The sequence below is a fragment of the Trichomycterus rosablanca genome, chromosome 15, assembly GCF_030014385.1.
Source record: "Trichomycterus rosablanca isolate fTriRos1 chromosome 15, fTriRos1.hap1, whole genome shotgun sequence".
Lineage (NCBI taxonomy): Eukaryota > Metazoa > Chordata > Actinopteri > Siluriformes > Trichomycteridae > Trichomycterus > Trichomycterus rosablanca.
The window spans coordinates 1436078-1450632 of NC_086002.1; the positions used below are offsets into that span (position 1 = coordinate 1436078).

At 45.1% G+C, this 14555-nt stretch overlaps 1 protein-coding gene across 1 annotated transcript; it reads left to right on the forward strand.

Moving 5' to 3' along the window:
• The first annotated feature begins 130 nt into the window (after window positions 1-130).
• Window positions 131-11528, forward strand: ube2f (ubiquitin-conjugating enzyme E2F (putative)). Its single transcript, XM_063010645.1, has 10 exons — window positions 131-348; window positions 1611-1781; window positions 2371-2400; window positions 3889-3954; window positions 4454-4521; window positions 5940-6010; window positions 6808-6865; window positions 7433-7465; window positions 7765-7827; window positions 10945-11528. The coding sequence occupies exons 2-10, from the start codon at window positions 1664-1666 to the stop codon at window positions 10993-10995; spliced, it is 558 nt and encodes a 185-aa protein (XP_062866715.1). The 5' UTR covers window positions 131-348; window positions 1611-1663; the 3' UTR covers window positions 10996-11528.
• The last annotated feature ends 3027 nt before the right edge of the window (window positions 11529-14555 follow it).

Here is a 14555-nt window from a genome sequence, read left to right on the forward strand (position 1 = left end):
AATGACCGCCCTCCCAGAGGAGTCTCGTACTGTGGGAGATGGTTATGTCAAATCCACATGGTCAGGTGTCCAGATACTTTTGGTCACGGAGTGTTTAAACGCGCTGACCGAGGCGGAACCTTTAGTTGGGCGTTTGTTTCCAGTCGGCTCGCTGTTATTGACATTTGCCGGAGGTGTTTAGCAAGTTAGCGCTTGTTTATGTTATAAATAAGGGATGTAATTACTGTTATTATAATGTTATGAGTGTTCTGGTGATGGTTTAGACTTTAGTGCAGGACTATGGTGTAAGATAAGAGGCTGTTAGTGCGGGGATAGTGGTGTTAGCGGCTGTACTGAACTCTACAGAAGGTAAGTGTTAGCATACACGGCTAACCGCTAATCACTTCTGTTAGAACCATCAGCTGTCATTCCGCACTCGGATCACGTGACTGATTGGTCGGATTTGATCGGATTAACTCGGATTGACAGCAGTCCGGAATATTTATGGATTAAACTGAAGTATAAATCAACCTGAAGCTGCTACAGTAGCTCCTCCAACAGGCTAGCGCAGCTGTCAAAGTATCTGCTGACACTGTGCACAGTCAAGTGAGCTTTAAATAGCCGTGGGAGCTTGTAAGGGGCTTCTTTCTCACATTGTTGCCCTTAGTCACATGGTAATATACAGCTTGCTTGACTGTGGACAGTTTAAGGGGCTTTCTTCTCACATTGCTGTCCCTAATCACATGGTAATATAAAGCTTGCTTGGCTGTGGTCAGTTTAAGGCTCTTCTTTCTTACACCGCAGCCCTTAGTCACATGGTAATATAAAGCTTGCTTGGCTGTAGTCAATTGAAGGGGCTTCCTTCTCACACTGCTGCCTCTAAACCCATTGTAGTGTAAAGCTTGCTTGACTGTGGACAGTTTACCCAACCCCACTTGAGCTATTTTGGAAAAGCAGCTTCCTTGCACTGAAGCCACTAATCACGCGGTAATATAAAGCTTGCTTGACTGTGGACAGTTTAACCAACCCCACTTGAGCTATTTTGGATAGGCAGCTTCCCTGCACTAAATCCTCTAATACCATGGTAATATAAAGCCTGCTTGACTGTGGACAGTTTAACAAACTCCACTTGAGCTATTTTGGAAAAGCAGCTTCCTACTTACACTGCAGCCCCTAATCTCATTACATATAAAGCTTGCTTGACTGTGGACAGTGTAAGAAGCTTTCTCACACTGCAGCCCTTAGTCACATGGTAATATAAAGCTTGCTTGACTGTGGACAGTGTAAGAAGCTTTCTCATACTGCAGTATCCTATCCCATGGTTATGAAAAGCTTGCTTGACTGTGGACAGTTTAAGAAGCTTTCTCACACCGCAGCCCTTAGTCACATGGTAATATAAAGCTTGCTTGACTGTGGACAGTGTAAGAAGCTTTCTCATACTGCAGTATCCTATCCCATGGTTATGAAAAGCTTGCTTGGCTGTGGACAGTTTAAGAAGCTTTCTCACACCGCAGCCCTTAGTCACATGGTAATATAAAGCTTGCTTGGCCGTGGACAGTCGAAGGGGCTTCTTTCTCACACTGCTGTCCCTGATCCCATGGTAACACACACTGATGTTGTTTCTTCTGCAGGTGTGTGTGTGTGTGTGTGTGTGTGTGTGTGTGTGTGTGTGTGTAGGTCAGCCATGCTGACGCTGACGAGAAAGCTGAAGAAGGAGGACGGGGTCCAGGCGAGCGGAGCGGCCTCGGGTTCCACCGACGCCTCACACAGAGTCTCGGTCCGGGACCGACTCCTCATTAAAGGTTCAACACACACACACACACACACACACACACACACACACACACGCACGTCCTAGTTCCTCGCGCCCCAGTTGGTGGTACCGTTCACATGTTCTCAGCAGGGTCCATGTCCAGCCCTTTTTTCTTCATTGCTGCGTCCGCTTTCTGCACAGTGCTACCACCAGCATGCTTCACAGTAGGCATAGTGACTCGCCTTTCCTCTTCCGACTGTGCACAGTGACACTCAGGTTCCAGCGTCATGTCATTCATTGCTGACCTGTATCCCGCTCAGTCTGAGTCAGTCTGTTGGTTTCTGTCCCAGCTTGATGAAGATACTACTTTGCAGAAACAGATTAGGGAAGGCCCTTTCCTTCTTTTTTTTTGCACAAAGTTCTGACCTTAGCACCACGCAACAGCTCTGGGATGAACCGGAACATCGACTGATCAATCACCACCCAGCCAAACAAATAGAAATTTATTTTTGGAACTGGACGTCCGACAAGCTTATGGCTGGGTGTCCAAATACTTTTGGCTGTATAGTGCATCTTTAATAAAATCTCATGTCTGTTGCAAAATGATTAAATATTATTATTATTATTATTGTGTGCAGAGGTTGCAGAGCTGGAGGCGAATCTTCCCAGTGAGTAAAACTCGCTCGTTCGCATTCGCACCTTTGTTTCATTTGTACAAGGTTTCTAAGTGGAAGATGAGCTGTATATGAGAGACAAGACTGAACGTAACAGGACTGAAAGTTTTAACATTAGATTAGTACATACATGAAATATAGCAGCGTGGAGAACATGCTAAAGCGCCAGAACACAGGGCACAGTCTAGTCTATTCATCACAAAATGTTCTTTTTTTAAATAAATAATAAATGGAAGTAACAGGGATGAACGTGGAGACGAATCTTCTGTCAGAGTTACAATCCAAGTGTTATTAAACATACAGGGGAAAAAGGGAGAACCTACTAATGCTCTTCCGTGACCTTCAGTAGATACAGATAATGAACATTTCTGTTCAAAACGTGACCTGATTGATGAGAATATTTCCATATTTGTATTATCAGAAGGATGGATATGTGAGATTAACAGCACTGAGGGACTAAAACATGGATTTTAACCACATTATTCTACATTTCTGATGGATCAATAAAGATTAAAAACACAGACGGGATCTGGAGTCACCAAACGATGCAGGAAAACAAGATTTCTGACAGATCTGACTGTTTTTCACTGTTATAGGGGTTTTTATTAATGTTTTAAATTAAATATCCTAAATTTGCAATTATATCAACGTGCATTATTATATAGAAGCACTTTGTAGTTCTACAATTACTGACTGTACTCCATCTGTTTCTCTGCATGCTTTGTTACCCCCTTTCATGCTGTTCTTCAATGGTCAGGACCCCCACAGGACCCCCACAGAGCAGGTATTATTTAGGTGGTGGATCATTCTCAGACCTGCAGTGACACTGACATGGTGGTGGTGTGTTAGTGTGTGTTGTGCTGGTATGAGTGGAGGTTCTAAATACCGTGTCCACTCACTGTCCACTCTATTAGACACTCCTACCTAGTCGGTCCACCTTGTAGATGTAAAGTCAGAGACGATCGCTCATCTATTGCTGCTGTTTGAGTCGGTCATCTTCTAGACCTTCATCAGAGGTCACAGGACGCCGCCCACGGGGCGCTGTTGGCTGGATATTTTTGGTTGGTGGACTATTCTCAGTCCAGCAGTGACAGTGAGGTGTTTAAAACCTCCAGCAGCGCTGCTGTGTCTGATCCACTCATACCAGCACAACACACACTAACACACCACCACCATGTCAGTGTCACTGCAGTGCTGAGAATCATCCACCACCTAAATAATACCTGCTCTGTGGGGGTCCTGTGGGGGTCCTGACCATTGAAGAACAGGGTGAAAGGAGCTAACAAAGCATGTAGAGAAACAGATGGACTACAGTCAGTGATTGTAGAACTACAAAGTGCTTCTATATGGTAAGTGGAGCTGATAAAATGGACAGTGAGCGTAGAAATAAGGAGGTGGTTTTAATGTTATGGCTGATCGGTGGATGTAGGAACATGACTGTGAGCCGTCGTGCTGAGATGTTTGTTTTGACTCTTGCTGCAGATACCTGTAAGGTCCTGTTTCCTGATGTCAACAAGCTCCATCACTTTCATCTGACCATTAGTCCAGGTGAGAACCCCTCCAACCCAAATATCCAGATGTGCGTAGTAGAAGAGTGTAGAATTTATTTTGGGGATCACCAGGGGTGGAATTATTACCCAGAGAACATGAGTGTCAGGGGCCGGGGTGGTGCTGGATGCTGCCGGCCTGGTCGGGCGCTCTACAGACACTACTGACCATGTCTAAGGACTTGATTGTCTGTTGGTGTAACAGCGACATCTACTGTCATGGGAATCATTAAAGGACAGAACACTTCTCACAGACACGCCCAAATCCCCTGTGTTTCTCAAACGCAAACATGGCAGACTCACACTCTACTTTCAGGTGTACTGTCTGAGTACCAGTGTTTCATGGTAATGTAGTGTGTGTGTGTGTGTGTGTGTGTGTGTGTTTGTGTGTGTGTGTTTGTGTGTGTGTTTGTGTGTGTGTTTGTGTGTGTGTGTGTGTGTGTGTGTGTGTGTGTGTGTGTGTGTGTGTGTGTGTGTGTGTGTGTGTGTGTTCTCTGTAGATGAAGGGTACTACCTGGGAGGGAAGTTCCAGTTTGAGATTAAAGTTCCTGAAGCCTACAACATGGTGGTAAGTGCCCGTCTGCAAACAGATCAAAGGAAACGCTGAATTCTGGGAGTGTGTTGTGTGGGTGGGTGGGTGGGTGGGTGGGTGGTGCAGCAGTCTGGATCCGAGTTCCAATCTTAGTCGTGCTATCAGCCGCCCGGGCCTCTACGCAGACGTGATCGACTGTCTGTGGGAATAGCTGACGCTCTGCTCAGGGTCCTCCTGCACTGTGCCTAGTGTTTCTCTGTGAAGCCACACTCACCACAACCCTGACCAGGATAAAGTGGTTGATGGCTTTATGGGTTTCTCTTTATGGGCTTTTTTGCCCGGTGACCCCTTTGACCCCTCAGTGAAAAGATTTTAATAATTGAATGCAGCTGATTTATAATTCAGATCTTTTCTGTCAGCTGATTCAGCCCAGAATTTATTATTAACATTTATTAAATTAATTAATGAATACAGTAAATTTTAATAAATGTATTTTATTTGTTCTTTTTTTTTTTTTTACTTTTTTTTTATTTAGTTGTTCATTTATTTTGTTTCATTATTTAAAATATTTATGTTTTATGTATTTTTATGTATTTATTTAATTTTTTTATTTATTTGTTCATTTATTATGTATTTTATTATGTATATGTATTTATTATTTATTTATGTATTTCGTTTATTATTTTATTTATTTATATATTTTATTTATTAATTTAATTAATTTATTATTTTTATTTTTTATTAATTAATTTTATTTAATTAAATTATTGAATAATCTTTTTTAAATTTTTTACTGTTTAATTAATTTAATTATTGTATTTTATTTATTCATTTTTTAAATTTTATTCAGTTGTTCATTTATTTTGTTTCATTATTTAAAGTATTTTTTATTTATGTATTCATTTAATTTGTATTTTATTTAAATTCATTACATTTCTTTAATAAATGTATTTATTTTATTATTTTATTTATTTATATATTTTATTAATTAATTAATTATTTTTATTTATAAATTTTATTTGATTAAAGTACTGGATTTAATACATTTTTTATTTAATATATATATATTTTTTATTTTTATTTATTGGATTTCTCCAATTTTTTTGTACCTGTAATACCGTAATACTCTTTTCCTGGCGGAGGAGAACCACTTCTTTTCACCTGCCAGGGCGGGGTCTTACAGAGAGCCATAACGGGAACGGAGAGCCAAGCTACGCTGCTCCATGTGACCCCCCACAACCCTCAATTTGTTTTAGTTAGACACCCGGCTGAATCCATAGCACGGATGAGAGCTGGCACGTCAGACCGCTGCACCACCCGAGCGGTGGGTGGATTCGGTGTCCCGACCCCCCAGGTTGAGAACCACTGACTCTCTACACTCGCTGATGAAAAGTTTATGAACCGCAGTGCATTAACGTCACCGACTCTGTGACTGATGTCTGTGTGATCCACAGCCTCCTAAAGTGAAGTGCTCCACCAGAATATGGCACCCAAACATCGCTGAGACAGGAGAAATCTGTCTGAGGTAAAAGATCCTCCTCACCACACCTCATTTATTATATTCATGTACTGACCAGTCTCAGTGTGTTCACCAGCCTGAACCTCTACAGTCCTGACTTCTTTTAAGTGGCACGTTGGGAATTAAAAGCATTAAATATTTCATTGTCTTCATTATGAAGTTGGGACGTAAACGGTGAAAACTGAAAACTGGTGGTGTTTTTATATTAATATATCTGTAAGAATTAAAAATGAACCCAATTTGCCAGATGCTTAACCAAGGTAGAACAAAACCAAAGGGTGGAAGGGGTGGCCAGAAGAATGGAAAACATCTGCAGCCCACAACAGAGAAAGTGGATAAAAAAGGGACCAGTGCAGCCTGCATTTACCAAAAACTGGTTCTGAAAATCTCCACTTCATTAATAGCTGAAAAAGCCGACACACCAGCAGAGCTCCCAAAGAAAAGAGAGAGTAAAGGCATGTGCGCCCGTGGAAAACCAGTCCGGGTCGATCCCAGTATTATGGTTTTTAAAGATAACAGGAGCCGGCGACACTGTGAGGAAGGAACCTGTGTGATTAAAGAGGCGGAGGCTCATCATCCGCGTCTCCGTGCCACCTGCCATAATGCACCAATGACGGGGCACATGGGCATGATTCTGTATACCCGGATTTCTGTAAGGTTTTTAACTATACCCGACATTTTGGGTCACATAAATTGGGTCTAGAAATGTAACCGGAGGCTCCTCAGACCCCCTGTAGATACCGACGGAGGAGCTTGATGTTTGTGATGGGTTTGTGATGAGAACGTCTGAATCTGTGTTGTAGTTTACTGCGCGAGCACTCGATCGATGGCACAGGGTGGGCACCCACACGCACGCTAAAGGTGAGACGCCTACTTTCACATCATGACCCGTCCACCCTTAACCAAACATACAGTATAGAAATAAACAAATGAGCCGGAACATTAGGACCACCCCTTTCAAACGTGCATGAGGCCGCAGCAGATCTGATCAGCATGAAGACCTGGAGGACTTTGATCAGGACCAGATCGTTAGACACAGGCCACCGTGGACCCGGACCAACAGAAGCTCTAGTGTGGATCAAACTGCAGATGATTTGAACCCTGGTGATGAGGTGAATGTGGCAGAACACAGTGAATCCAGCTCTTCTGTGCCAGTCAAAGTGCCCATGCTAACTCCACCCCATCGTCCTAAGCACCTATGATGGGCACCAGGTCTCTGAGGAAGGTGGACTGGTCCAAAAATTCCTGTAATTAAAGGAGATGCTGGTAACGTTTTGGTACCAGATACCACAGGACTCCTACAGACGTCTCGGCAGGGCGGGGCAGAGCTCCTTTGACTTTGTGTTAGGCGGGTGGTCCTAATGTTTTGGCCGATTGGTGTGTGTGTGTGTGCGTGCGCGCTCTCTAACCTGTGCTGTTCTTCCACAGGATGTAGTTTGGGGATTGAACTCACTCTTCACTGTAAGTGCCTGTTATTGTTGTTTATTGATCTGTTTTCTCTTTTATGTACAATAAATGGTCTAAAGTATGTGGACACCTGAGCATGAGCTTGTTGGACATCCCACTCAAAAGCCGTGATGTCTAATAAAATCTTCTGTGTGCATTCGTGCTCGTTCAGTCATCTGTAAGGTCAGGGTACGGCTTGCAAACGACATTCCAAAAACCTAAACTCCACGAGTTAGCACGAGCGTCCACATATTTTTGGTCACTTATTGCATATAACGTGTGGATTTACTGAATTCTGAATCTTTTCTGAACAGGATCTGCTGAACTTTGATGATCCACTGAACATAGACGCTGCTGAGCACCATCTACGGGACAGGGTACTGTACCTTTAAAAAAAATAAATCATCTTGTACTGAAGGGCCAGTGATAGTTCAGTGGTTAAGGTACTGAAGGGCCGGTGATAGTTCAGTGGTTAAGGTACTGAAGGGCCAGTGATAGTTCAGTGGTTAAGGTACTGAAGGGCCAGTGATAGCTCAGTGGTTAAGGTACTGAAGGGCCAGTGATAGCTCAGTGGTTAAGGTACTGAAGGGCCAGTGATAGCTCAGTGGTTAAGGTACTGAAGGGCCGGTGATAGTTCAGTGGTTAAGGTACTGAAGGGCCGGTGATAGTTCAGTGGTTAAGGTACTGAAGGGCCGGTGATAGTTCAGTGGTTAAGGTACTGAAGGGCCGGTGATAGTTCAGTGGTTAAGGTACTGAAGGGCCGGTGATAGCTCAGTGGTTAAGGTACTGAAGGGCCAGTGATAGCTCAGTGGTTAAGGTACTGAAGGGCCAGTGATAGTTCAGTGGTTAAGGTACTGAAGGGCCGGTGATAGTTCAGTGGTTAAGGTACTGAAGGGCCGGTGATAGTTCAGTGGTTAAGGTACTGAAGGGCCGGTGATAGTTCAGTGGTTAAGGTACTGAAGGGCCGGTGATAGCTCAGTGGTTAAGGTACTGAAGGGCCAGTGATAGTTCAGTGGTTAAGGTACTGAAGGGCCAGTGATAGTTCAGTGGTTAAGGTACTGAAGGGCCAGTGATAGTTCAGTGGTTAAGGTACTGAAGGGCCAGTGATAGTTCAGTGGTTAAGGTACTGAAGGGCCAGTGATAGCTCAGTGGTTAAGGTACTGAAGGGCCAGTGATAGCTCAGTGGTTAAGGTACTGAAGGGCCAGTGATAGTTCAGTGGTTAAGGTACTGAAGGGCCAGTGATAGTTCAGTGGTTAAGGTACTGAAGGGCCAGTGATAGCTCAGTGGTTAAGGTACTGAAGGGCCAGTGATAGCTCAGTGGTTAAGGTACTGAAGGGCCAGTGATAGTTCAGTGGTTAAGGTACTGAAGGGCCAGTGATAGTTCAGTGGTTAAGGTACTGAAGGGCCGGTGATAGCTCAGTGGTTAAGGTACTGAAGGGCCAGTGATAGCTCAGTGGTTAAGGTACTGAAGGGCCAGTGATAGCTCAGTGGTTAAGGTACTGAAGGGCCGGTGATAGTTCAGTGGTTAAGGTACTGAAGGGCCGGTGATAGTTCAGTGGTTAAGGTACTGAAGGGCCAGTGATAGCTCAGTGGTTAAGGTACTGAAGGGCCGGTGATAGTTCAGTGGTTAAGGTACTGAAGGGCCGGTGATAGCTCAGTGGTTAAGGTACTGAAGGGCCGGTGATAGCTCAGTGGTTAAGGTACTGAAGGGCCGGTGATAGTTCAGTGGTTAAGGTACTGAAGGGCCAGTGATAGCTCAGTGGTTAAGGTACTGAAGGGCCGGTGATAGTTCAGTGGTTAAGGTACTGAAGGGCCGGTGATAGTTCAGTGGTTAAGGTACTGAAGGGCCGGTGATAGTTCAGTGGTTAAGGTACTGAAGGGCCGGTGATAGTTCAGTGGTTAAGGTACTGAAGGGCCAGTGATAGCTCAGTGGTTAAGGTACTGAAGGGCCAGTGATAGTTCAGTGGTTAAGGTACTGAAGGGCCGGTGATAGTTCAGTGGTTAAGGTACTGAAGGGCCAGTGATAGCTCAGTGGTTAAGGTACTGAAGGGCCGGTGATAGCTCAGTGGTTAAGGTACTGAAGGGCCAGTGATAGCTCAGTGGTTAAGGTACTGAAGGGCCGGTGATAGCTCAGTGGTTAAGGTACTGAAGGGCCGGTGATAGCTCAGTGGTTAAGGTACTGAAGGGCCAGTGATAGCTCAGTGGTTAAGGTACTGAAGGGCCGGTGATAGCTCAGTGGTTAAGGTACTGAAGGGCCGGTGATAGCTCAGTGGTTAAGGTACTGAAGGGCCAGTGATAGCTCAGTGGTTAAGGTACTGAAGGGCCGGTGATAGCTCAGTGGTTAAGGTACTGGACTAGTAAACAGAAGGTTGCCGGTTCAAGCAAGTTGCCACTTTTGGGTCCCTAAGCAAGTCTCTTAACCCTCAATTGCTCATCGTGTTCAGCTCACTGTGTAAGTCGCTTTGGATAAAAGCGTCTGCTAAATGCTGAAAATTTAAAATGAAACCTCCACAAATTTTCGGGTTCCAGTTACATAGGACTTTGCCCCAAAATGGAGGTGGAACAGCAGAACCAGGCTTCTGCAGCAGAATACATGAGTAAGATGTGTAGTTCCACCGTTCTACCAGACGATGGCGCCAGGCATTAACGTTGTAAATCACGGGTCCGTTATTAAAGCGTTAGTATCGCATGTCTGGCATGAATGGGTCTGTGTCTCGGGGTCACGGTGAGTCTTGGGGTCATGGTGGGTCTCGGGGTCACAGTGGGTTTTGGGGTCACAGAGTTTCTCGGGATTATGGTGGGTCTGGGTCATGGTGGGACTCAGGGTCACAGTGAGTCTTGTGGGTCATGGTAGGTCTTGGGGTCATGGTGGGTCCTGGTTTCATGGTGGGTCTAAGGATCACAGTGAGTCTCTGGGTCTCGGGGTCAAGGTGGGTCTTAGTCATAGTGGGTCTGGGTCTCGGGGTCATTGTGGGTCTTGGAGTCATGGTGGGTCTCAGGATCACGGTGGGTCTCGGGTTCATGGTGGGTCTTAGTCATAGTGGGTCTGGGTCTCGGGGTCAAGGTGGGTCTCAGGGTCAAAGTGGGTCTCGGCTTCATGGTGGGTCTCAGGGTCACGGTCACGCTATATATCAGGGGCCACTAGAAACCTGAGGAAGGTCACAGTGACCTCTAGTGTCTGGTAAAGGCGCTGACATGAGGGTGGAGGAATATGTGGAGCATAGTGTGTTCCACTGTATGTGTTCAAACTGGCTGGGGTAAAGATGTGGCCGCTGGCTTCATTTGTCTCTGTGGGGGGGGTAGTGGATAGTTTTTGGAGTGTATCTGTGGGAACCTTTGTGGTTAGGCATGTACCTGTAGTCCTGGCTTTCAGTTGACATTCTAATTCATCTCAAAGACATTCAAAGAGAGTTTGTTTATTTAGGTGTGTCCACATACTTTTGGCTGTACGGTGTACTGTACTGATTGATGTACCTTCTCTTCGCTGTTGCAGGACGACTTCAGGAGTAAAGTCCAGGACTTCATTAAAAACTATGCAAGATGATGCGGCGGCGGCCGCCCGCGTGACTGAGCCGGCCGCTCGCGGTCACGCCCGACGCCCACCGAGACGAAACCCCGCCGAAAAAAAACCCGAAAGCGAGACGGACTCCGAGCCTGCTGAATCCTCCACACGAACTGAAGCGTGGGGGGGGGGGCGCGGCTTTTCTTTTCTTGGTTGTAATTATCGCTCGGGGCCGACTGCAGAAGCCGTCAATCGCTAGCACAGCTGGCTCGCCGTCGTCCGCGGCTAAACGCTAACTAAATAAAGAAAGTCATCTCGGGCGATCGGAAGAGCGGCGCCGTTACCCCTTCCCCCCCCGTCCCCCTCGTGTGCTAGTGCCTCTGTGATCTCACGCTCAAGCCTGCAAAGCTCCCGGTTCTTCGCGGTCACACAGACGTAAATGTCGCGCCCTGATGTTTTTTTGCTAGCGGATGAACACGCTGCTTGTTTTGAGCGTCTCATGTTCTGCACGTTGTGTGAAACCACACTCCTCATGTTGTGGTGCTTCTGATTGAGTAAAGTCACTTTTAAACTCCTCAGTGTGTGTGTGTGTGTGTGTGTGTTTTTCCTTCTGAGAACCTTTAAGGAACCAGTTTGGCCAGTTTAACCAGTGCTAATGTCCATCATGCTAGCTCTGAGGTCCGGGGTCCAGTCCAGACGGTGTCCAGAACGTGTCTGAGAGCGGGAAGGCTGAATGGGACATTTGTAATTCAGCGTGAAGATACTAGAATAGTAATTTGAAGGTTGCTGCTTTAAGCCCCATCATCGCCATGTCGACACAGTTGGGCCCTTGAGCAAGGCCCTTAAACCCCAGCGACTCCTGCCATGTGCCCACTTGTCCCGGACCCACCTTGACCCTGACCAGATACTGAAAGAACGAATGAATGCTTAAATGAATGAAAACAATCAGCACAGAACCGCGGTCTTGTGACTACAGCACCCAGAACTGACCGTGAGTGTGTGTGTGAGTCCAGGCTTGATGCAGAAACTAAACTGTGGTCAAAAGTATGTGGACACCTGAGTATAAGGCTTGTTGGACGTCCCATTCCGAAGCTATGTGCACTGTGTATGAATTCTGGTCAGGCTGAACCATTGATGCTGAACCAGTAGGCCTGGCTCACAGTCGAGGTTCTGATTCCTTCTAAAGATGTTAGACGGGGTTCACATTTACATTTTCGGCATTTAGCGGACGCTTTTATCCAAAGCGACTTACAGAACTGTGACAGTACATTGTCTAAGCAATTGAGGGTTAAGAGCCTTGCTCAAGGGCCCAACAGTGGCACCCTAGCAGTGGTGGGGCTTAAACCAGAGACCTTTCGATTACTAGTCCAGTACCTTAACCACTAGGCTACAACTGGGTTGAGGTCAAGGCTCTGCACAGGTCATCAAATTTCCTCCAGTCCGTCCTGTACACTGTTTTTTATGCTTACAGCTGCTATCCGTGAGCGAGTATGTGAGTCTCCTGGATTTAGTTTTGCACCCAGAAATATTTGGACACCCGATTATAACCTTAATGGATAGCCTATTTCCAACCAGTGTTCATTAATCTGCAGTGTGTCTGTGAGAATTTGTGCTCATTTAGTGGTTGTGTTGCAGGAGTCTGAAGTTACTGGTGAACACATGTCTGAATGGAGCACAGAACCGGACAGGGCCTTCCCCAAACTGGCTGAAACCCCTAAACTCAGGTCGCAAAAAAAAAGAACGGTTGCAGAAACGTACGACTTTTGATTTCAGCTTCTCCGTTTGTAACGTATAGAATTTACGGTTGGACGCTGTGGGGTGCAGACGTTCCTCGGTGTTTCTGTTTCGTGTGCATTTAGTCATTAGGGGTCCAAGCACCTGTCGTTAAAGCCCCTCGTGATACCTTCAGGATATTTCCTCCTATCGTTTTTCTTGATTTTTTTCCCTCCTCGTGCCCCCGAGGCTGCAGAGCATCTGTCTTATTGTTGTTGGCTTTTCCCAAAGGTCTGGAACTTCCAGCGAAACATCTGAAGCTCGATCAGATTCTTTAATCACGGCGAAATTTAATCTGTCCTTTATGTAACGTTGTTGTGAGGAGACGACAAATGGAATTTAGGATCTTCTGGTGTTTCAGCCACACCCATGTGAATCAAATCAGAGACGATGAGCCTCCAACGTTGGCATGAAATCCAGGCTTATAAACACATGGTTACTCAAGTTTGCTCTGGAGGAACATCTAGTGGTCTGCACGGAGCCGTCAATCTCCACCCTACTGAACATCTCTGGGATGAATCAAAACCTTGAACATTGAAGCATGGTCATTCATCTGAAGCACCAGTGTGACTACAGTCTCTAGAACTAACTGAATTAGAACCTTGAACATGAGCCAGGCCTCCTGGTGGCGGTCTTCAAGTGCGGTCTTTAGTAACTGTGTTACCCTGGTCAGGGTTACGGTGGGTCCAGGAGCGTGGCAAACTTCTTAGACAGTTACCAGAGTCATGGTTTGAACCCAGATGCTCAAAACCTGTGTTGTGCGGCATCTACGCCAAGTGCTGCTCCATCGAGCGTGTGCAGACCCGACAGCAGACAGTAGGTGGCAGTACAGAACCACAAACTCTCACAGCGGCGGATCCACGGGGGGCCGCGGGGCTGCAGGTCGCTTCATCCGAACAGAGCAGGAGCTTCACGGGACTCACTGCTTCATCAGCCGCTGTGGATCTCCTGGATCTTCTAGATCTCCTGGATCTTGATTTGTGGATTCAGATGAAGCTCCTGCACTCGGTGTAGAAGAACCTGCAACTTCTTTAGAGCAGATAAACATTTCATTTTTATTTTATTAAATTTTATATTTTACATTTTAATTATTATTTTACTTTAAATATGTTTTGCTGGAGAGTGTAAATATTTAATCATCTCTTAATTCTTTTCACTTCTTGAGTCAAAGCTTCTGTTTTCCTCTTCGCTCTTTTCTTCTCATCTCTTCTTACAGCTTCTTTTTTCTTCTTTTAGCTTCTCACCTTCTCTTTTCTTCTTTTAGCTTCTCTCACCTTCTAGTTTCTTCTTTCAGCTTCTTTTTTCTTCTTTTAGCTTCTCTCACCTTCTAGTTTCTTCTTTCAGCTTCTTTTTTCTTCTTTTAGCTTCTCTCACATTCTAGTTTCGTCTTTCAGCTTCTTTTTTCTTCTTTTAGCTTCTCTCACCTAGTTTTTCTTCTTTTAGCTTCTCTCACCTTCTAGTTTTTCTTCTTTTAGCTTCTCACATTCTAGTTTCGTCTTTCAGCTTCTTTTTTCTTCTTTTAGCTTCTCTCACCTTCTAGTTTTTCTCCTTTTAGCTTCTCTCACCTTGTATTTTTTCTTACCCTTTCGCTTTTCTTTTCTTCTCTCACGTTCTTGTGTTTTTCTTTCAGCTTCTCTCACCTCATTTTTTTTTAGCTTTTCTCACATTCTTGTGTTTTTCTATCAGCTTCTTTTAGCTTCTTTTTTTCTTCTTAGCTTCTCACCTTATTGTTTTTTATTCCTTTTAGCTTCTCTCACATTCTAGTTTTTCTTCTTTTAGCTTCTCTCACCTTCTAGTTTTTCTTCTTTTAGCTTCTCTCACCTTCTAGT

What these genes read in the sequence shown, in the direction of transcription:
- ube2f (XM_063010645.1), top strand. Translation starts at nt 1,664, where the DNA reads ATGCTGACGCTGACGAGAAAGCTGAAGAAGGAGGACGGGGTCCAGGCG. An exon ending in GCTGGAGGCGAATCTTCCCA is followed by an intron (nt 2,401 to 3,888) that starts GTGAGTAAAACT and finishes CTCTTGCTGCAG; the next exon opens with ATACCTGTAAGGTCCTGTTT. An exon ending in GATTGAACTCACTCTTCACT is followed by an intron (nt 7,466 to 7,764) that starts GTAAGTGCCTGT and finishes TTTTCTGAACAG; the next exon opens with GATCTGCTGAACTTTGATGA.